This window comes from Eutrigla gurnardus, assembly GCF_963514095.1.
Source record: "Eutrigla gurnardus genome assembly, chromosome: 4".
Lineage (NCBI taxonomy): Eukaryota > Metazoa > Chordata > Actinopteri > Perciformes > Triglidae > Eutrigla > Eutrigla gurnardus.
This window is the reverse complement of record NC_139918.1, coordinates 9,577,392-9,601,092: the sequence shown is the minus strand read 5'-3', so window position 1 is coordinate 9,601,092 and position 23,701 is coordinate 9,577,392. Positions and strand designations below refer to the sequence as shown.

The 23,701-nt window shown below is 41.2% G+C and overlaps 1 protein-coding gene and 1 long non-coding RNA gene across 3 annotated transcripts; one reads left to right on the top strand and one right to left on the bottom strand.

The window, feature by feature from the left end:
* The first annotated feature begins 278 nt into the window (after positions 1-278).
* LOC311013007 lies at positions 279-986 on the top strand. The gene is made up of 3 exons (XR_014597094.1): positions 279-751; positions 783-811; positions 931-986. It is a non-coding gene; the product is annotated as an uncharacterized lncRNA (long non-coding RNA).
* ift57 (intraflagellar transport 57 homolog (Chlamydomonas)) lies at positions 806-10,594 on the bottom strand. 2 transcript variants are annotated; one of them, XM_084008845.1, is made up of 11 exons: positions 10,071-10,594; positions 8,951-9,125; positions 8,331-8,449; positions 7,862-7,952; positions 6,543-6,617; positions 6,307-6,429; positions 4,335-4,406; positions 3,038-3,169; positions 2,720-2,782; positions 1,835-1,901; positions 806-1,149 (listed from the first exon to the last, which is right to left on the bottom strand). In XM_084008845.1, the coding sequence occupies exons 1-11, from the start codon at positions 10,223-10,225 to the stop codon at positions 968-970; spliced, it is 1,254 nt and encodes a 417-aa protein (XP_083864971.1). In that variant the 5' UTR covers positions 10,226-10,594; the 3' UTR covers positions 806-967. The 2 variants fall into 2 exon arrangements, with proteins under 2 accessions (XP_083864971.1, XP_083864972.1); XM_084008846.1 differs by having other exon boundaries at positions 8,331-8,440.
* Positions 10,595-23,701: the final 13,107 nt, after the last annotated feature.

Genomic DNA, 23,701 nt, shown 5'->3' with positions numbered 1-23,701 from the left:
ATTATTATTATTATTATTATATTATATATTATTATATTACATACCTGCATCTCTGTGATCAGCAGAGTCTCTTAGGTTTTTAGCTGAGTTTCTTCCTGTGGTTTTGGTGTGCTACAAGTTAGCATTGATGTTTCCTAGCGTGAGATCTTGTTCAGGAACAAATAATGTGTCTACTGGCGACATCTAGTGGTCATTTGGCTCAAACACAAGTAAATAACTAAATAACTAATTTCACATTACCGGATTCTGAAGACACAAATTATCTGCATCAACATTTATTTTAATCTTCATAGAAAAACAAATACAAATAAATAAATAAGTGACATTCAGAACAGACTCACATAGTTAAAGTTTTTTTTTTTATAAATGTTACACTAAATAATGTAGTGAAATGAGTGTATAAAGTGTATAAATATAGTTAATTTTCTCAGATCTTATATGAAATTCTTAAAACTTTGAAGTTTTAAGGATGCAATGTCAGGAGACTCTTTCACTTCAAGTGGGAAACAGAAGTGAACCTAAAAGTACGGCCCGAGGTGGACCTAAGTGAAGGGCCCCCTCGTGGAGGTGGACCTAAGAGAAGGGCCCCCTCGTGGAGGTGGACCTAAGAGAAGGGCCCCCTCGTGGAGGTGGACCTAAGAAAAGGGCCCCCTCGTGGAGGTGGACCTAAGAAAAGGGCCCCCTCATGGAGGTGGACCTAAGAGAAGGGCCCTAGTAGAGGTGTACCTAAGAAAAGGGCCCCCTCATGGAGGTGTGCCTAAGAAAAGGGCCCCGTCATGGAGGTGGACCTAAGAGAAGGGCCCTCATGGAGGTTGACCTAAGAGAAGGGCCCCTCGTGGAGGTGGACCTAAGAGAAGGGCCCTCATGGAGGTTGACCTAAGAGAAGGGCCCCTCGTGGAGGTGGACCTAAGAGAAGGGCCCCTCGTGGAGGTGTACCTAAGAAAAGGGCCCCCTCATGGAGGTGGACCTAAGAGAAGGGCCCGTTGGCCAACTCGGGGATGTTGGTGGCGTGCATGTCGCGTGTCATGTTGGACTTCTCCTTGAGTTTGGCCTGCAGCAGCGTGTGCTCGACGACGCCGATCCTCACGTCCATCTGAACAATCTCCTGCTTCAACTTGGTCAAACTCTGCTTGATCTTCACCACCGGAGCTGAAGGACGACAGACAGGCGGTCAGTACCAAACACAGACAGACAGGTACCAAACACAGACAGACAGGTACCAAACACACACAGACAGGTACCAAACACAGACAGGCAGTCAGTACCAAACACACACAGGTACCAAACACAGACAGGTACCAAACACAGACAGGCGGTCAGTACCAAACACACACAGGTACCAAACACAGACAGGCGGTCAGTACCAAACACACACACACAGGTACCAAACACAGACAGGTACCAAACACAGACAGGCAGTCAGTACCAAACACACACAGGTACCAAACACAGACAGGTACCAAACACAGACAGGCGGTCAGTACCAAACACACACAGGTACCAAACACAGACAGGCGGTCAGTACCAAACACACACACACAGGTACCAAACACAGACAGGTACCAAACACAGACAGGCGGTCAGTACCAAACACACACAGGTACCAAACACAGACAGGTACCAAACACAGACAGGCGGTCAGTACCAAACACACACACACAGGTACCAAACACAGACAGGCGGTCAGTACCAAACACACACAGACAGACAGGTACCAAACACAGACAGACAGGTACCAAACACAGACAGACAGGTACCAAACCCAGACAGACAGGTACCAAACACAGACAGGTCATTTCCCACAGTCAGACAGAGAATCAGTCATCAGGATCACCTCCATCAGACATGCTGCTGCCTTTCTCCTCCATCTCCTGCTTCACCTTCTCCAGCTCCTCACTGATCTGAAACCCAGAAACACACAGAAACTCTCACTAACGGCCTGCTAGTAAGAATTCAGAGCTTCTTTGGAGCTCATTTGCACTTCCTCTCTTTTACTTGTTTTAACTGTTTTGGTTTATTGCTACCGTGATTCTTCACAGATATTAGTAAAAAGAGCTCATATGTTATTGTGAAACCTCTTGCGGAGCAGGTTTGCTGACTAACTGTAGTGGCAACTCCAAATAAAAACCTCCTTTGCCACTTCCTGCAGGACTTGAAGATTTTGACTCGAGCTTTCCAAAAGGTAAACTTCCACGTGATCTAATGCAATGCGCCCCCTAGTGTCCACATGGCGACGCTACAATCAGCTGCTTTTCACACCAGCAGGACAAATGGATGGAACAGAACCATCATGATCTGCTAGATCAATAAATGACGTCTCATGACATCATTATAATATGTAACTGAATGTTACAGATGAAAATTAAAGACTGAATCACTTAAAACTACTAAATTACTCAAATAAGGCACAAAAGCATTAATGTCTCTACGGCTCCAACATGAACATGTAACTGAATAATACTGTTATGTGTGTTTGCATCCAACACAGATTGTACCATTAAAAGGTAATTTACTCAAGTACTACACTGAAGTACACCATCCATGTACTTGTACTTTAAATATTACTTCAGGAAGTGTACCCGTCGACTGAGAACAGGTGAGAAGGTGGTAAAGAAGAGGAACCCACAGTTTGATCAGCTGCTCTAAAGCTGTTTCAAACCCGTGGAGGTTTTTCTCCACATGGACTTGACTGTAGAAGACGTGTGATGCGTTCACTGACCTCTGCCAGGACTCTGGTCCTCTCAGTCACTCCTCCACTGGCCTGCTGGTAGCGCTCCTTTGCCTGGTGGAGAACACGGGTTTGTCACCAGCTTTCTTTCCTCCCTTAAACACCAAATGACTGATATTTCCAGAAGTTTGACCACATGTGAACGAGGTGACAGCTAGATAGATAATCACAGATAGAAATCTCCATCAGGACAGGACGACATGTGTTTCCTGCCTTTTCTCCCGTTCCTAAGACCTCCAGTCCAGCAGCTGGACATGATCACGTCGTATTTCCATATCTGTGGATCTGGCGGGCAGATTTGGCGTTTACCTCGCTGAGTTTGGCCTGAGCGCTGCGGTACTCCTGGATCAGATGCTCCAGCTGGTTGTTGATGTATTTCTCTCTGCTGCTGACCTTCTCCAGAGTCTTCCCGATGTCCTCCTGCAGTCTGTCCAGGTAGCTCTGCAGAGACATGAGAGGACACCAGGAACACATTCAAGTGGACATGATGAAGAAAGCATGTTATAAGTTTTAGACAACAAATCTTCTATGGTGTTCCTCAAGGTCTCTTAATGTGATATTTCAGAGGGTTTTATGATATTTGTTATGAATTATCCACCGTTTAAACATTGTTCAATGTATCACCAAATCTGTGTTATAAATGATATCAACCCAACAACTTATGTGACGTACTAAAGCATCATATACTCACGCTCCAACGATCTCCTTTACTCCTTTTATTTATTCGTTCTTATTGGTGACGAGAACAACTTGACACACCGTTGAGCTGCATCTCAAATCTAAAAAAAAACCTATAAAAAGGAGAAAACATTGGGCCTCATGGACCAATATCTCCCAAAGGCTTGTCTTAAATGTTTTCTTAATGTTGTGAAGAAAAGACCCTCAGATTCATGATGTTCTTATAACAAAGAATCGTTCCTGACTGTGTTCTTAGAACGATGAATCCCACTTTCCTCCTAAGTTGAAGACGTGTGCCGGTTGATGTGAATTAGCAGGGAAACGTCCGGCCAGTCGCCATAAAAGGCCATGAGACTGCAGGACCATGTGACCTGAAACCCCCCAACTAAAGTCTAGAGAGGACGCGGACCAGGACTTCAAACGTGAGGAACAAAAACCAAATAACTTGTTCTGACGTGGAGGTACTCCTGCAGGAAGTGAACGCCACATGAGCGGACATATTTAGCAGCATCAGTAGTGGATATGAAATACAAAAAGAATGCATGGGATGCTATTCCTCTTCAAGTATTGAAGTATTGAACAACCATCATAATAATATTTGTAAAATACAGTGGAAACCTCTTATGATGATCACGTTCATTTCTATAAGCCGGTGATAATTGGAACTTCTTAGAGTGGAGATCTGGAATCATCGAGTGATGTTCCTTCAACCTTGTGCTGCTACATTCCCTCTCTACTGGTGTGGTCTAGAAGAAGGTCTCTGAGGGAAAGCTGCCTTTACAAAAAGGACTTTTCTCAGAGGCTTGAGTGTGCGGATGCTTTTTTTTCTGCTTCCAGATTGTCAGTGATTAAAGTGAGAACCAGCAGGGGGAGCCAGACACACACAGACAGACATCAGTTAAACACTCAGCCGGGTCAGTGAACGCACCTTGGCCTCTTTGAGCGACGACTTGATCCCGTCTCTGTGTTGGTGCATCTGGTCCACGTGGATCCGCCAGTCCTGCAGACGGACACACAGACCGGTCAAAAACAAGCCCAACAGCAGCAACACAACAGACGGCATGCTGGGAAACGACGGCAGCTCTCTCAGTTTGTCCTTTAAATCCTCCAAACTGTACATTTCACACTGAGCTTCATGATGATGATTATTAATAAAACATTAATTTTACTGAACACTTGGTGACAGATGCATCAGATTAATCAATATTCCATTATTATTATTATCATCTGTAATAGAAGTTTAGCATGTTTTCATAATCACAGCTGATCTAAAAGTTGATACCAGACTGTTGCCTTCAGGGACCAGTGAGACATTCAAGGACACCCGTCTGCTGTTTGTCCCTCAGTTAGCTGCAGCTTCACTTCCACTCACAAAAGCACTTCTTCCACTTCACAGCTGAGACTGTGTCGTGGCCTTTGTGTTCCTCCACAGTGCAGAGATAACAGATAGACTGCTGATCAGTACGGCAGAACATCTTCATCACCTCATCATGACGAGAGCACACGTTCTCCTGGAGCTTGTTGGAGGGCTCCACCAGCTGATGTTTCTTGAATGCTGGTGATTCATAATGAGGCTGGAGGTGTTTCTCACAGTAAGAGGCCAGACACCCCAGACAGGACTTGAGGGCTTTCAGTTTCCTCCCAGTGCAGAAATCACAGGCCACATCTTCAGGTCCAGCATAGCAGAGACCAGCAGGAGCAGCTTGGAGTCCAGTCTTCTTCAGCTCCTCCACCAAAACTGCCAACATGGTGTTTTTCAGCAGGACAGGCCTCGGTATGAAGGTCTTCCTACACTGAGGGCAGCTGTGGATCTCCTTCTCATCCCAGAAGCTTTCAATACACTTCATGCAGTAGCTGTGTCCACAGGGAATAGTCACCGGGTCCTTCAGTAGATCCAAACAGATGCAACAAGAGAAGGTCTCCCGGTCCAGGTTGAGTCTTTTCTGTTCCATTTCACCTCTCAGACTGTCTGAGTTTCTTCTACTTCACCGCCATGTTGGTTCCACCCGAGTTTCAAGAGGAGCGGCACTTTGACTTGGTTCCCTGGTTTCTAACGGAACCTTTTAGTTCAAACGTGCTCTGCATCTCAAAACATCGACATACGTTTGCGTTGTAAAATACGTCTTGGCTCCTAAGGTTTTGTTGATGGCTGGCGCCTGGATAATAACTTCCTCTTAGCCTGATTTTCTTAAATCAAATCTGGCCCTGAACCTGCCCCAAACCTACATGTCTAACATCCAACCTGTCTGAGCACAGAAAAGTAGTGCAGATTCAATAGTTATTGGAATGTTAAGATGTCATCACATGAAGCCGTCCACAAATCAGTGGGGAGATAAAAACTCACTTTCACTTGTTCCAAAAGACGTGATTTGAAGTTAATATCAAAGATGGACGAAGACAATCTGAGAGGCAGAAGAGAGGAGTGGATGTGAGAGGTGGTGGATCACAAGGAGGAAGAGGAGGAGGAGGAGGAAACCGGTCAATTCAGATGACATTCCAGCAGCTGTGATGGACCATGTTCTTGTTCATGGAATGACAATGAGGGAAGCAGGACAAAGTGAGCTGATGGATGATAATGTGATAGCAGATCAGTGCAGAGACTCACATACTCTCAGACACCAGATCCATTTGAGGCCATTTCTGATCCTGGTATCTATCTCTACTTTGAGTCTCTTTTCTTCAGACTACTGGCAGAGTCACAGAAACTTACATTTGATAGAACCAAACTGAAACCAGACCGGCAGCTCTTGTTCGTCGATGAACTGTGATCTCTGCTTCTCAGGCAGCTTCACATTCAGAAAGGAATTCAACGTTTTCTTCACTGAAAACTAGAAGACCAACTAAAAGGGATCCTGCAGCAGCTGCAGAGTAACAGAACCCTCCTTCAGCCGAGTGTGTACCTTGTTGTCGGTCCTGATGGTGACTTTGAGTTGCGGCAGGACTCGCTCCACCTCCAGGTTCCACTCTGCTGCGTCGACTGTGGACTCCAGGATCTCGTCCGGTTTGGAGGACGGCTCTGCTTCCTGTCAGAGAACAAACAACACGACGGGTTTCATCATGAAGCGTTGCAGAATTCAAGTTGACGCACCCAAAGAGACATGAGAGTCTCTGAATGCATATTTCCAGGTGAACTCACAGCGTGAGTGGTTCGTAACTTCAGAGCCTCCAGGTCCATCACGTCCTCCTCCTCCTCCTCCTCATCGGCTTCCTCCTGAGATTACACACACATCAATCAGGAAGCAGCTTTCACAACAATGATCCGACAAGCTGTTAACAGCAGACAGGCAGGGACAACTTTATCAATTTTTAAATGATCCAGATCATTCTTTTGGTTTATTTTAAATTGTAGTATGAAAAAAAAAAACCCTTAATGAGATTTACCATCTCATTAATACAATTAGAATGCAATAATCCATTATTTGTAGAATGAGTTGCAATGTCGGCTTCTTTCTCACAGGCCCTGAAAGGCAGGTTCTGGAGAGGTAGAGAGTCTTCATGCTGACATTCATGCTCTTTACAGTTTACAGTATGAACAATATGAGATTTAAATGAAAGTTCAGAGTCTAGCCATATGTATTTGGTTTGTTTGAGGTGACCCATCAAGACATTTAATAACAGAAGACTAATCTCAGTATTTGGGATTTCAAGGTTCTATGGGTCCCAAAAATCATATTGTGGGATTTAATTTGATTGAGAAGTAGTCTATTAGCTAGTGAGCCAGTGTTGTAAAGTGTTCAAAGTATTTGTTTTCTCTGGAGTTGACATTAAGCACATTCATTCAATAAAATGTGATGAATCAGTGTTATTGAATGATTATCTGGCAATAGCAATGTGCTTTCCTACTCTGTGACAAAGGTGGGCATATGAAGCATTGAGTTGTTCACTTTGACTTGTTTGGGGCCTGGCTGGTTAGCTAGCAAACTAACTCCACACTACAGTAACATGAACAGAACATAAACCACATGCAGGACTGCAGGGCTTGGTCTACGTTACTTTAACATGTAGCCAGAAATCAGGGTTTTAAATGACGGTTCATGTTGGACGTTATCTTCCAATTAACTGTGCTAATTCATTATACTGTTCACTAGTGTGCTGACTATGAGGAATGTGGTTAGCCTGTAAAGGTAAAAAGTACTGTAATGGGTCTGATGTGGTTAGAAAATAGAGTATAAACTCTGAGAAACATTTGAGCTTATGTGCAAGGCTGGGATATTATAATTATTACTAAATAATGACTAAAAGCTGCCTCCTGATATATGTCACCTGACTCCAGATCAGCTAATGGCAAAAAGCAATTGCAATAGCCGCGTTTCAACCAGCAGAGGCCGGTATATGTAGAATACAAATATTTTCAAAATGATAATAATGTCAAAATTTGGACACCATGAAATACCTACTGCTCAGAAAAGTCGTTTGGGTGTTTAGTTACTCTTCAAATGAAGCTGGGAAACCTACAATCATGTCCTCCTCCACTTTGCTGAGTGTGAGCTCTGCATCGTCCTCCATCACGGACTCTTCTTCTGTGGCTTCTGTTGGGTAGTTTGGTCTGGAGGGAAGAAAAGGAGCAGGAAGTCAAAAGACATTATAATCAGCTTCTCCTAGATCAAGAAGAAGATCCCCTGTGGAGTTTTAGACCAATCGGAGCGCCGTGGAGCTGATTCTCGGCGAGCGGCTTCATGCTTTGTTTATCTTGTACACAAGCTCACGGACACGCACGGCATGTCAGTGAATCAATTTACAATGATGCCACAGTAAACCCCTTCAGATTCAACCTGAACACATCCAAACTTTGAAGACTTTAGGAGGAACCCAGCAGGCGATAAAAAGCAACAACAGCAGAAGTACAAAGGGTTAAAACAAACGGAGCTATGAGTTGAGGTTTAAATTGTTTTAGGGAGATGAGTGGAGGAGAAATGTTCAGTACCTTCTGAAGGAGAACCCCCTACTCCTCAGAGCCTCTTCGGCCAGTCGGTCCAGCACAAAGCAGACGTATTCTCCTGAACCCGATTTCAGTTTGGAGGGCGGGAAGTCCACCTTCACACCCTGACAGACACAGCGATGAGTCAAATCTAGGAGTTGTTAATGCATCAGCAGCAGCTAACAATGAGCAGAGTCAACCCAGTCTGAGGTCAGGATCAAAAGCTCTCCGAAATATTTGATTCATCGTTACATATTTCATTCATCTGCATTATTGACTGTTCATCTGTCAGCGCGTCTGCAAGTTTCATCAAGGATAAATGGGAGCCTTTTCAGCGTTTTAAGACCTTTTTATTCTGAGTTGCAAGAAGCAGACACTCAATTATGCAAGTGAAAAATTAAAACCAAGTGTAAGCTGTCTGGAGTGTCTGTGTTGACTTTTGACTTTTGGATAAAGTAATCACTAGAATGTACTGGTTTTAGTGATGAAATGCAAATTGAAAACTGTTTATCAAAATAAACGTTGGTGGACTTGTTCATGGAGCCTGTACTCAAGAGCCTCGACTCTACATAGCAAGATTTTAACTGGATGAAAACACACAGATCTGAGGGTCAAGCGTGACTTACAAAAGCCCTGAGCTCTGCCAGGATGTTGGACACAGTGGCGTTGGGTTCATCGTACTCCTGAGGCTCAGTAAACGGCCTCCCTGCCTTGTTGATGAGCCACGCCGCGATGATGGTGAACATGTAGAACTGCTCGCCTGGGTTGAACGCCAGATATGGACTGGAGACAAAGTAATGCCTGGCGGGGAATTAGAAGGGAGATCATAAGGAGGTAGACAGGGAGAATAAAATGCCTGTATTGTTTTACATTTCTGTCTCTAACCCGTTCTTTGAGTTGCCCCAATCTTTTTTTAATTATATGTTCTGGCAGGGTTTTGTTTCTCTTCCGGCGAGGCACTTTGTAACATTGTTTTGAGAAGTGTGACATCACTAAAGATTATTATTATAATAATCATTATCATTAGATTGCTGCTTGCTTATTAGACCAGCTCAACTTTAGTGTTTCTCTAGATGTATACCTACAGTACTAAAGATTTGATCCGACTCTTCTCTCCAATGACACTTACTTTTAACCTGCTTGCACTTCCTGGCATTGTGGATTTGCACTTTTACTGGTAATATATATATATATATATATATACACACACACTGCTCAAAAAATTAAGGGAACACTTAATCAGGATCACAGTATAACACCAAGTCACTTAATCTTCAGAGAGATCAATGTGTCCATTTAGGAATAAAAATGTATTGTGAATTAATTTCAGCTGCTTTGCTGCAAATCAAAGTGACAACGGGTGCAATGGAGGCAAAAGCAAGACAACCCCCAACAGCTGCTCTCTCCTCTCCTTCCTGTCTGATTCTTCCCTCGTTCTGTGTTGTTACTCGTACAAGTAGTGACAAGGACACTAGCAGAATACAGAACTTGGAATGAAGGAGAGAGCAAGAGTCTGTGGCCAGGCCACCACATTCATTTCCCTCGTGATAAATTAAGCCCCACACTATGTAAAAAGTCAGATCTTTGTCATGGACCACTACCGACCACGACTGAAATTAAACAGTCACAGGTTCAATTAGGAACACTTGAAAGAATTTGGAGCAGACGTTACTAAATAAACATAAATTAGACACCTGTGAGATTCAAAAGCCATCTTGTGATTTCCACGTGTTCGTTATTTCTCACCTGGAGAGGTTTTTCATGTTGTGTTTGACTAGAATTTCCTCTTCGTAATTCAGCACCTTCAACTTTTCCAACAAAAACTCCATCACCACAAACATCTGATGAGCTGCTCCAGGACCGCGGTCGTCTTCAGCTCCTCGTCTACTGTCATCCGCCATTATGTCTTTTTTTTACCAGCTGCCAGCCATATAAGTAAATGTTTAAATAAGACAAGACCGAATCATTTTTGGACTCATTTAGTCAACCTTCATTTGCTAGCCGGCTAGCTGGTTTGTTTGGCTGCCTCTGTGTTGTCAGGCAACCGAGAGCTTACGCTAGCTGGCTAGGTAGCTAACATTAGCTGCCAGCGAAATAATGTTTAAAACTTAGATTGAGACTCCTCCTTTGTGAAAGTCAAATTTCTTAACAGTTTAAATGACAGCCATGGGTCAGAAAGGGAAAATGTGTACAAACTGTGGTGTTCGCAGCGCTAGAATCACCTAACGAGACCAGCAGTTAGCACTGTCAGCTATGTTCGCAACATCAACAACAACGGCTTCCGGTGTGTGACCTTCGCAATAAATGTTTCCGGGGGTTGTCAAAGCTTTCAAATTAAAAGCTCCTCATAATTTTTTATAGCTAAACTATCTAGCTATTAAAACACCGTGTCAAAGGCTGGAGTAGAATCGATAGTAGTAAAAGTAGTATATATCTATCTATATATATAGATAGATATATACTAATATATTTGTAATTGTAATGAAAAAAGTACTTAAGTACAAACGTTAAGGTTTGTACGTAAAGGTACTTTAGACTACTTGAGTATTTCCATTGTATAATACATTATACATGAATTCCACAACACAAGTAAGTAAATGGAAAATATTACTTTACAATATGCAACCAAACTGTAAGATTAAGATTTGACACACAACACACTTTCTGAAACATTGCATGACATATAGATTGAACTACCCAGCTATATATACAGTAACAATTAGCTTCTATTCAACCACCTTACAGCTTTTAAATACTGCTCACTTTTTATTGCACCTGCTCCAAATAATACAACAGAACATAACACTGAGAGGCGTCCACAGTGCTGCATGTACTTTTACTTCTTTGGTACATTCATATTCTTACTACACAAATATAGGCTCTGGTTTCTTTATAATAAATACATTAAGAGTGGTGTTTTGTACTTAATTTTGTTTTAATGTTACAGATAATTGAGAGCCGATCATGATGAGAAAATATCTATTTTTTTTAGTTAGTTGAGATAAATGCTCATTTGTCTTTGTCATTCCATGCATATGTTACTGTTGTATGTTGTAGACACAGCCATACACTGTGTGTGTGTGTGTGTGTGTGTGTGTGTGTGTGTGTGTGTGTGTGTGTGTGTGTGTGTGTGTGTGTGTGTGTGTGAATAATTCATGCCAGTGATGAAGCAGGCAGTAGAGGGAGGGGGGGTTTGTTTAATCCCCTGCCTGTCTGTGAGCACACAGGTGGAGCTCCCCGGTGATGTGTTTGATTGACAGGCCTGCTGCATCGCTGATGATGCTCAGCAAGCTGCGAGAGTCAGGTTATTGTTATAACCTTTGTTTCAATCGCATGTTGATGACATTATTTTCAACATGTAACACATTCCATATTTCCCGGCAAAAACAAGATCAATTCAACATGTTGTTGCATGGACTTTGTGAGATATGACCGAATCCACCAACAATTAAACTCACAATTGTCAGCTGGAGACGCAGTATAGGACTACTGGGCACATTAACAAGCAGCCAAATGAACAATAAATAAATACACTAAATATCGATACATTAATGAACACATATTTTTAAAGTGGACATTTGAGCGGTGTATGTTCAAGAGGTATTTAGATCAAATCCTTTACATCTGACCTGCAGGGAATATTACCATTATTCATTATTCATAATTCCAATGGGTTATGGGTTGCGGTCAAATAGTCATAAAATGAACGCCTTTTCCTTGACCTCAGGGGAAAACATCATAAGGTGAAGGAAAGATGACAAGGAGAACTCATCAGGTTTTCAAAAATATGTGCTCAGAGAATCAAAGAAGACCTTCACTTAGCTATTGTCATAATAATGCACCCATGATTGACACCCGAGATTGACGTTGGTCTGCGGTGGAGAAACTGATGGACAAAGGGATTGGATCTATTTCACTCCTTATTGGAGATGTAATATTTGTTCATGTTGATTATGAATGTTGTTCATAATCAAGAATTTGTTTTTTGATGTAAAAATATGAAGTAAATTGATTTGCCCTTTTTTGTAGATATTGTTATATAGATGCCAATTATGACTGGGGATGGGAGCTAAAGGGGATAAAATAAATTTTTCATTTCATTTCGACTTTAAAAAAAATACATTTACATGTTGTTTTTATTACGATTGAGACACAAAAGACAATTTGGCCCACATCATTTTACAAAGAAATTATACATATTGGCTTACACCTGCTGTTCACATCACAGTGAGCCATTTGATGCATTGTTCATATGAAAACGATCAACTAGTTGTCAACCACCCTGCTGCCTGCAGCAGCTGTTAATGAATCTCCTCCAGATGTCTACAAACCCAGACCTGAGTCGTTACACAGAAAGGAAACTCAGCTTGTGGTGTGATTACAGGCTCGGTGCAGCCAGACCTTTCCTTGGGTTGCTAGTGTTGGATGGAGAGGTAATTGGGAGAATAGGCAGAGGTGGATCCCCGGCTTAACCTAAGCGAGGCGGTAATGAGTGCCGGTGGCTGGGAGGCCTTCGCCTGAGGGCCAGCAGGAAGCTACTCAGCCCGCAGGGTGTCATTCAGAAAGGACTTCTTTTTTTTAAATAACTGCTACCTGAAAGTCATTATTTCACTTGGTATTTGGTATAAGGGGCTGTAGGTGACATTTGTACTGTTCTGCAGCATTAAATGACTATGTGGGGGTTGATATGGTTTACAAGGTAATGAGGAGGATCTGGCCTTTTGAGGGATCCCTACCTATCAACACATGTTCAATAATAAATAACAAAAACACAATATTCCCTCAGGCCAAACCTGTCTTTACACCATTATTTCCACATGCAACTACAGCACTCTCAATGACATTACGAGGGAAACCTATTTTCTCCCCCTACTGAAATTACTTGCTTATGTTTTAGGCAGCAAAAGCACATGGTTTCATACAGGACAATAACAGCAGTCTTCTGAGTGAAAGTCCCGTGTTTCTTGACCCATCCACTGGACCTCCCAGTGGCAGACCTAGCACATTTGGCTCTCTCGCCTGCTTCCCCTTGGCGCACTTTTTTTTTACTTATTCTGACTCGAAATTAAGCTTCAATTCTGCAAAGAGTGACCACAAGGTGGAGCCATAACACCTCTCAAGTGGTGTTCAAACCAGTTTTAGCTCTTCAAATTCACATGAAAGCAGCTTCTAACTGATGAAAACCTGACTGTCGATGTAGATAAAAGTAAACAATCTCTGGGCTGTGTGAAAGAATAAGTAAATACATATTAAATGTAACAGGATCCTATAATATGTATAAATAAGAGTGATACATTCACTGAAATTATGTAGTTATTTCAGCATCAATAGTGGTTATTTCAGCCCGCTCAGTGAATAACATCTCTCGTCTCACGGTACGTTGTGTACGACACCAAGCTTGTCTTGCTAGCTAGTTAGGTAGCTACGCCCCATCACTAATGTCACGTTGTCTCCCCTGTTGTGTTTTATCCAGCGACGCTTTTTATCAGCCAGGAAGAGAAAGAAGGAGTCCTGTTGTTAGTGTGAGTAACGTTACATCCTGGTACCCAACACACAGAGAGACCTGTTGTTATAGTAACGTTACATCCTGGTACCCAACACACAGAGAGACCTGTTGTTAGTGTGAGTAACGTTACATCCTGGTACCCAACACACAGAGATACCTGTTGTTATAGTAACGTTACATCCTGGTACCCAACACACAGAGAGACCTGTTGTTATAGTAACGTTACATCCTGGTACCCAACACGCAGAGAGACCTGTTGTTATAGTAACGTTACATCCTGGTACCGAACACACAGAGAGACCTGTTGTTATAGTAACGTTACATCCTGGTACCCAACACACAGAGAGACCTGTTGTTATAGTAACGTTACATCCTGGTACCCAACACACAGAGAGACCTGTTGTTATAGTAACGTTACATCCTGGTACCCAACACACAGAGAGACCTGTTGTTATAGTAACGTTACATCCTGGTACCCAACACACAGAGAGACCTGTTGTTATAGTAACGTTACATCCTGGTACTGAACACACAGAGAGACCTGTTGTTATAGTAACGTTACATCCTGGTACCCAACACACAGAGAGACCTGTTGTTAGTGTGAGTGATGTTACATCCTGGTACCCAACACACAGAGAGACCTGTTGTTAGTGTGAGTGAGGTTTATGGTGACTTGATGACCGATCACTTTATTGAACACAGCACTATACTATATCAGATATTTGATATTAATCTATTTTAAAAATGTTATATTTCATTTCTACACTATTTCCTAAATTCTCATTTTCAATTGCACACTCCTTAGCATTGTTAGAAGGAGCCTGAAAAGAAAGAAATGTTGCATCACTGGAATTGTTGTCCATATCACAAATGAAGAACTTTTTCTATCAGTAATATTAACATTGTGCACAACATTATCTGAGATCTGTGACCTAGGTCACAAAAGAAGAAGGAGAATTAAAATTATAACCCAAACCATCTATTGTAATTAACCATCACGGTTTACAGACTCTGTAAACAGAACTGTACTTCACCTAGAAGTACCGATCAATGGCAACGGTCTTCAGGTGAACGTTCTTCACCTGAAGACTGTTTCCTGTCCAATGAACGATTATTAGCCACATTTCAGGTGACCCCATTTTAAAATGTTTAGATCATCAAGACAGCTTCCACTCACTGTGACACCGACAAGACAACAATCACTTAATCTATGATGAATCCTTCATAATTTCTCAAATGCTGAGGACATGTCCACCATGCTGCCACTGAGTTAAGGCCAAAAAACGCAATAAACAAACAGTAAACTCTGTTTTTATCATCACTCTGTGCTTGAAATGGTTCATCTGTTCATTAATTTCTTCCTCCTGTTGGAGAAGCTGAAAGTCATTTAAGCCCTCCAATCAGTTTGGGACAAATCCAAAAATGAGCATGGCATTTTATGGAGATTGAGAACTTCTTGCAATGTGTGTGTGTATATACAGTATATACACTCAACAAAAATATAAACGCAACACTTTTGTTTTTGCTCCCATTTTTCATGAGATGGACTTAAAGATCTAAAATTCATTCCAGATACACAATATTACCATTTCTCTCAAACATTGTTCACAAATCTGTCTAAATGTGTGATAGTGAGCACTTCTGCTTTGTTGAGATAATCCATCCCACCTCACAGGTGTGCCACATCAAGATGCTGATCTGACATCATGATTAGTGCACAGGTGTACCTTATACTGCCCACAATAAAAGGCCACTCTGAAATGTGCAGTTTTGTCTCACAGCAAAATGCCACAGATGCCACAAGCATTGAGGGAGCGTGCAATTGGCATGCTGACAGCAGGAATGTCAACCAGATCTGTTGCTCGTGCATTGAATGTTCATTTCTCCACCATAAGCCGTCTCCAAAGGCGTTTCAGAGAACATGGCAGTACATCCAACCGGCCTCACAACCGCAGACCACGTGTAACCACACCAGCCCAGGACCTCCACATCCAGCAGGTTCACCTCCAAGATCGTCTGAGACCAGCCACTCAGACAGCTGCTGAAACAATTGGTTTGCATAACCAAACAATTTCTGCACAAACTGTCAGAAACCGTCTCAGGGAAGCTCAACTGCATGCTCGTCGTCCTCATCGGGGTCTTGACCTGACTCCAGCTCGTCGCCGTAACAGACTTGAGTGGGCAAATGCTCACATTCGATGGCGTCTGGCACGATGGAGAGGTGTTCTCTTCACGGATGAATCTCGGTTTACATTGTTCAGGGCAGATGGCAGACAGCGTGTGTGGCGTCGTGTGGGTGAGCGCTTTGCTGATGTCAATGTTGTGGATCGAGTGGCCCATGGTGGTGGTGGGGTTATGGTATGGGCAGGCATCTGTTATGGACGAAGAACACAGGTGCATTTTATTGATGGCATTTTGAATGCACAGAGATACCATGATGAGATCCTGAGGCCCATTGTTGTGCCATACATCCATGAACATCACCTCATGTTTCAGCAAGATGTGCACGGCCCCATGTTGCAAGGATCTGTACACAATTCTTGGAAGCTGAAAATGTCCCAGTTCTTGCATGGCCAGCATACTCACCGGACATGTCACCCATTGAGCATGTTTGGGATGTGCTTGACCGGCGTATACGACAGTGTGTACCAGTTCCCACTAATATCCAGCAACTTCGCACAGCCATTGAAGAGGAGTGGACCAACATTCAACAGGCCACAATTGACAATCTGATAAACTCTATGCGAAGATGTGTTGCACTGCATGAGGCAAATGGTGGTCACACCAGATACTGACTGGTTCTGAGTCCCCAGACCCCCAATAAAGCAAAAAAAATGCACATTTCAGGGTGGCCTTTTATTGTGGGCAGTATAAGGTACACCTGTGCACTAATCATGATGTCAGATCAGCATCTTGATGTGGCACACCTGTGAGGTGGGATGGATTATCTCAGCAAAGCAGAAGTGCTCACTATCACACATTTAGACAGATTTGTGAACAATGTTTGAGAGAAATGGTAATATTGTGTATCTGGAACACACAAAGAATTGTTGAGTTATTTTTTCAACCCAACAGCTGAGTTGAGACTGTTGGTTAGTTTAATTGGGTTGTTTTCATTAAATTGGGTAATCTAAGAACCCAATTTGCTGGGTTATTGTCGTTGGCAGTTGAGTTATTAGCTGTTGGGTTGTAATTTCCATTATACTGTGTTGGGTCATTTCGGACTACCCAACATGTTGGGTTGACGTTCGCGCATGCGCGACCAACAGTAACGTTAACGCCACGGTCATGGACATACTGAGAGACTCAGCTCTATACAAAGCAAGGTTTGTTACGTGTGCACTATTGTTTCACCACATTGTTTAATTTAAATGAATAATATGTATATAAAGCTTATTGTAGTAACCGTGTATGTTGGTCATACGAATGGTTCAACGTAATATGAGCGTGTGTAGCAGTGACTGTGAGCTCTCGGTCATTTGTAGTTAACGTTAGCGATAGCTTGTTGTGGGTAACGTATGTTAACAGTTATGCACACCCACAGTGGGCCAACGTAAACGTATATGGTTTTAATACATGGAAGCCTTTGCGGCCAGGGCTTTAGGGAATATGAGGTTTAGATGTGAGTTAATGACGCACCAATGAGCAACGTTACTATCGATTGGTAAGTCAGCAAGCTGCTAGCTAATGGTATTAGCATGCACAAACTCAATTTCATTAAACGTAGCAAGTTAGCATGTTAGCTGGGTCGCTATGTAGCAGTTTCGAAGTAACTCGAATATTTTGTTTTAAAGTTAAAGTTAGGAGGACAACGTGAGGTTTTTCATCAATTTGGCTTCCATGTATAACAACGTAAGTTGGAGAGTGTTGTAAACCCGAGTGAAGGAAAAATATATTATGAGTCCAATTGACCGCGGTGGGGGATCGATTTTGGTTTTGGCTACCCCGCTACATGCTAGCAAGCCTCAGCTAGCCAGCCAGTCCGCGCTGTATTAGCCAGCTTGAGTTTGCCGAGGGGGAACCGGTAACTTTCTCATTTGCTCAAGTCGAAGTTTAAAACCGTAATTGTTACAACAGTGAAAATACCTTTGATTTAACGTTACTGAATGAGTTATTTATGATACGTTTGTTTTATTTTAATTCTTAGTGTTGGTTTTGCAGTTTGATTATCCCACCTCATGGACGATTTTGTGAGATCCAAATTGATTGAGTGGCAGCTTCCAGGGCTCATTGACAGGTTTAGTGGTAAGTCAATTTAAGTTGTTTCCATGTCACACTATTTTATTGGTACTAACTTGGTAGCCACTACTATTATAAATAAATTGGGATAATTATTCACTGAGCCTTAAGCTACTGTCTGCTAAAGGACCACTATTTTCCCATATTAATTTTAAGGAAGAAAATAGTTTGTGTAATAGTTTGTGTTGTACCAGATAGATGGTAATGTTTTTTTATTGCAGAAAACATTACTAATGAAATGGTTAAACTTAAAAGATGGTTTGATGAAAACAAGCTTTTGTTAAATTTGAAAAAAACAAAAATTATGTTTTTTACAAATCGAAAAAAGGATGAAATTTAACTTTCATTTGCAGGAGAGAGTGTTGAAAGAGTGTCTGTATTTAGGTTTTTGGGTGTTATCCTGCACGACAAGTTGTCATGGAAAAACCACATAGCATATGTAAAAGCCAAGGTGGCAAAGAGTATCTATATTTTGAATAAGGTTAAGTTTGTCTTGGACACTAACACACTAAGAATTCTGTATTGTACATTTATTTTGCCATATTTTAATTATTGTGTGGAGGTGTGGGGCAATACTTATGTAAGTAACATCACTCCTCTGATTCTGCTACAAAAAAGAGCAGTAAGAGTAATCCACATGGCAGGTAATAGAGATCCCTCAAATAGATTATTCATTTCTGCAGGTTTGTTGAAAATGGTTGATATAATAGAATTACAGACCCTAAAAATAATGTTTAAAGCAAAGAACAGATCATTACCAGAACAATTACAAAACTTGTTTAAACTGCAGGAAGGGGACAACAGACTGAAGCTTGACTTTAAATATAAATTTGCAAGGTTGAGCTTAAAACAAATGTGTATTTCTGTTGCAGGTGTAAAAGTATGGCATTCACAAAGCAAGGAATTGAAATGTTGTACAAGTATGTCTCAGTTTAAGAAAATGTTTAAAAAAGAAAAGATAAGTATTTACAAAAAAGAAGAAGGAGAAAGAGAAAAAGAAGGGAAAAAAAGAAAAAGATAGATAGACGAGTGGTGTTTACCGTTATTTTGTTTGTTTGTTTGTTTGTTTGTTTGTTTGTTTTTGTCATTGCTATGTTTCATTATCTTTAAAATTTTGAAACAGAGAATAATATTGGTGTTGACGTAAGCCATTTAAATTTGTAACAACAGAGAGGGGCAGGTATTATAAGTTTTTTCTTCATCCTGCTCCTTTTCATTCATGGTGAAAATGTGTACACTATGTATATGTGCAACTATGTGAGAACCATGAATGAAATAAATCAAAATGAAATGAAATGAATGAAATAGATACTCTATTAACCTCAGTGTGAAATTCAGTTGTCAGCTCCTCAATTTTTTTTCTTTGCCTCTGTGTGCAATGTCTGTTTTTATGGTTTGGTTAAATTTCAAAATTAGGACTACAGATGGAAAAAAATATCTTAAAGCTAAATCTGGGATGTTTACAACTATTTTGTCCCATTAATTTGAACATTTTACAATAGTTCTACTGCAGAGAATTGTGTACAATAAAACTGAATTTCTGTAACACCTGGCCATATCATAACAGGTTCTGATTATATAATGAAACCAGGTGCAAGTCATGAATAGCAAGGAACACACAAGCACTAAAAAGATTTTGGTGTGGTGATTTTAATGTTTTTTTTTTTCTGTGTTCCAGAGGAGGCAATTGATGAAGAGAGCTTTGGCTACCATGATCTTCCAACCATCACCACCTTGATTCCCAGAATAGGCGACAGGCTCAAGTTAATTAAGAAACATAATTAATTTGTAAGTAATGCAGTTGCATACATAGTCACCACATCCTAAATTTTAATCAAGACAAAGCGATCAACATACAACTTTACTCTTTTGACTGCTTGTCTTTTTAGTTTAGGGTATATACAAGTTATGGGATACGTTTGCTTTAGTTGTAAAGCTTGAATTCCTGGGGATGTTTCAATGTTCAAATGTTTCAAAATAGTTCATATGTTTAGTTTCTAAAAGTTTGTGTAAATCACTGTTCCCTATTTTTGTTTAAAAAGTTTGTTACTTAAAATATTTTGTATTCTGTGAATTTTGAATTTTAATAAATATTTTTTCTTAATTTTTTGTGTCAGAATATATTTAATCAATAAATAATGACCATAACAATATTATATAATTATAATGAAATATTAATAATTAGAAATTAGCAACCCAACTGATTGAGTAGAAAGAACCCAGCAGTATAGTCAAATTGAGCCTATGGTTGGGTTATATGAACAACCCAACTGGGTTGTATAAACAACCCAACTGTTGGTTTAAGGAAACCAACCCAACTTGTTGGGTCAAAATAACCCAGCATGTGTTCTGTCCAATATTTAACCAGTGTTGGGTTAAAAAATAACCCATATTGGGTTGTTTTTAACCCAACATTTTTAAGTGTGAATGAATTTGAGATCTTTAAGTCCATCTCATGAAAAATGGGAGCAAGAACAAAAGTGTTGCGTTTATATTTTTGTTGAGTGTATATATTCACTTAGGAACCGTCCTAAGAGAAGAAGACACTCAGACTTCTCATTGCAACCAGAGGAGTCGCCCCCTGATGGTCAGAGAAATTATTCGACAAATTTAAGACACTTTTTAAAACTGGAGGGTTGCCACCTGGTAACACACAACAATCACACACACAATTGTCGACCATCAACGTGCATTGTGGGTAATGTAGGCGGCCAGCAAGGAGATAAGTTGTGTGGAATAAAAAAAAAGAGGATCTCTTGATCTGCTGCATCAATTTTGATCCTTTTGATGGGCTTTTATCTTATGGTCTGGTGTAACGGTAATTCAATTAGCATTCTGTTGTTGCATTTTGTCGCTGTTGCAAATTAGTAGAATAAATAAATGTAATTTTTCCAACGCTGTTAGTGCAGAAATACAGCATCTCTTTAAAACAGTTGAAGTTTTCTGCACTTTGCTTCTTGATTTTTCAGTCTAAAGCCCTTCTTCTGTGGTCTTGTAGCTTGTTGCAGTAGACAAAGACAAAACAGTGCCTACTTCACCTCTACAAGCCACAGTCTCGGCTTTATCAAGGATCATTATTTTGAAAGACATTTCCTGGATTGTAACCAAACGTTTCAGGTGACAGATTGAATAAAATCCAACAAGAATCCAGTGCAGCAAATTCACTCCGGCTCTGTGCATCAACATGTAAAAGTACGCCTGTGAGAGTGTTCAGGCATGTCACGCTTCTAAAAGAAGAGATGTGAATAGTCAATCTCAGAGCAACAGACACTCCTCAGGAAACATTATGTTATTCTCTTATTATATAAGGGTTTCTGGCACAGAAGAAGTGTTCACACTCTGAGGGAGAAGATGAAAATGTCTTAATGGAGCTGTGGATCATCAGGCGCTCCCCTTTTCCTCCCCTGCACTGGAATCACCCAAGGCCGTTTCTCTTCAACAGATTGCTTGAAGAGCTCAATTGTGCTCAGCTAATGCATAACAAACAGATGGAGCTGAATGCAATCACTCCAGAGTGGCGTCACTATCTCTTTCTCGCTGCCTCTCTGTGTGAAATAAATCACAATGATGGTTTCTGGCATCAGTGCTGCTTTGCAGGAGGAGAAACACTGCAGAGCAACACAGTTATCATGTGGCTCAAAATCACAGACCTGCCTGAACGAGGGGAAATTAATTAATGTCTTTTTGCTCCACTTCTCTGAAGCTTTCATGGCTACGGTTGCCGTGACAACCTGGTAACGGTGAGGTTCTCGCAGGCTACGACCGGTATTTATGGCGGGAGGTGCAGACGGCGGCGGTGATATCTTTCTACGTTTGTCAAGGTTATAAAAAGCAGCAGCGCTGGAATTAGACGGGCCAGCTGACAACCTGCAGAGGCCGATCAGTCTGCAGCTCATTTACAGACACGTCCACATTCATAATCACACTGAACACCGTGACTCAAAGACAGATCACGTGCTCTCGCACAGAATTACACTGAGGATTCAGATCTCTTGTTCACAGAGGAGACTTTCTACGACACAGCAAACATCTTTTTTACAAAGTTGAATCTTGAGTTTAAGTTTTCAAGTCTTCTTCAATACGACATGATGTTTATAGATTCTGGTTTAGCGTCAAACGTACCCTAAAGCAGCTGATGCTTTAGGGTACGTTTAGCTACTAGATTACTTTCACACTTAGCTGTAAAGTTTACGAATTATGGAACTTAACTTTGACACGCTTTGCAGCAGTATGTCACTTCCGTTCATGAGTTGAAAAAATCCAAGATGGAAATGGGCAAAATGCCGAACTTGAAGACCCGTTTGTAGTTGCTTGTTACATCAATGGTTGTGGTAGATAGTAGATATATAGATGCATTTTGAAATGATTGAAGTTCTATACAAGGCCACCTTCATGTTCTGTTGGTGTTTCAACTAATAGTCGACTAATAATCTGACTAATTTCTTGCATAACATTTGGTTGTCTGTCTGAAGTTTTAGCAGCTCAACAGTCTGACTTCCAACGTGGCTGCCGTAGGTATGTCATAAACTGTAGCAAGCGTTTTCAAATACTGTTGGACAGAAATATGTTAAAGGCAAACAAATACAATCCTAACAAACATCAGGGTATTTCCTGTGTTGAATGTAATGTAAAGCACCTTGAGTAGTCCAAAAGACTAGAAAAGCCATATATAAGTCCATTTACCATTCATGTTACTCATTCAATGTGTAGTAAATGTATATAGTTTTCCTTTCAGAATAAAGCTCTGGATTAGCAGATGCTTCTATTTTGTACCTTGATGCTCAGACCACAGAGCTTTGTTTTATCTTCCCTGATCTTTCCAGGGCTCATGTTGCAGCGTGCTTGGTTTGGATTGGAGTCTTTGGGGAAATGAGTGCTTGTTTAAGGCCACTTAATTCACACTTGACAAACTGCTGCTGAGATCTCCGGCCACACAGGAGACGAGTCAAACTGTAAATTCCCCTCTGAGTGAAGTGGAATGATTGGCTTTTCATTGAGATGCCGACGGCGGTGGAGGAGCAAACCTGCAGGACTCTGATGACACAATTGAGTGATCGTGTTTTGCTGGAGTCGACGTCAAGTTAGTGATTTCATTTGAAGTATGGATGAACGAGATCAGTGGAAGATTGCGACAGAGATGACCTGAGCCTGTCGCTGCTGTGGGACACAAGTTTGAGATGTCAGCGATACAACCAGACATCTGTGAAAAGATGAGCAAGGGTCAAAGGGTCAGCCCTGATGGAGATGATGATTATAATTACAGCTATATAAATGATAATACTTCTGATGGTGCTACTGTACTGTCCTATATTTAACAAATTAAGTAAGACAAAGCCAATTACGCCTATGAATATTTTCAAGAACATTGAATGTAGATGTAATACTTAGTACAAGGCCCGAGAACCAGATGCAAAAACACACTGAGGCAGTATAGAGAGTTAGAAAAACAGCAAAAGTGATCGGTAAAGGGGCAAAGACTGAATCAAAAAGGGATGAGGCAAAAGAGTGGTCAAAAACACGAGCACTACGAAATCAAGGTAGATGAAATCTTTCTCACAGGGAACAAAGTCAACCTGGCAGGCAAGTGAGGAGAGACACATGTTTCAGAAATCTCAAACTAACCTCCTGCCTA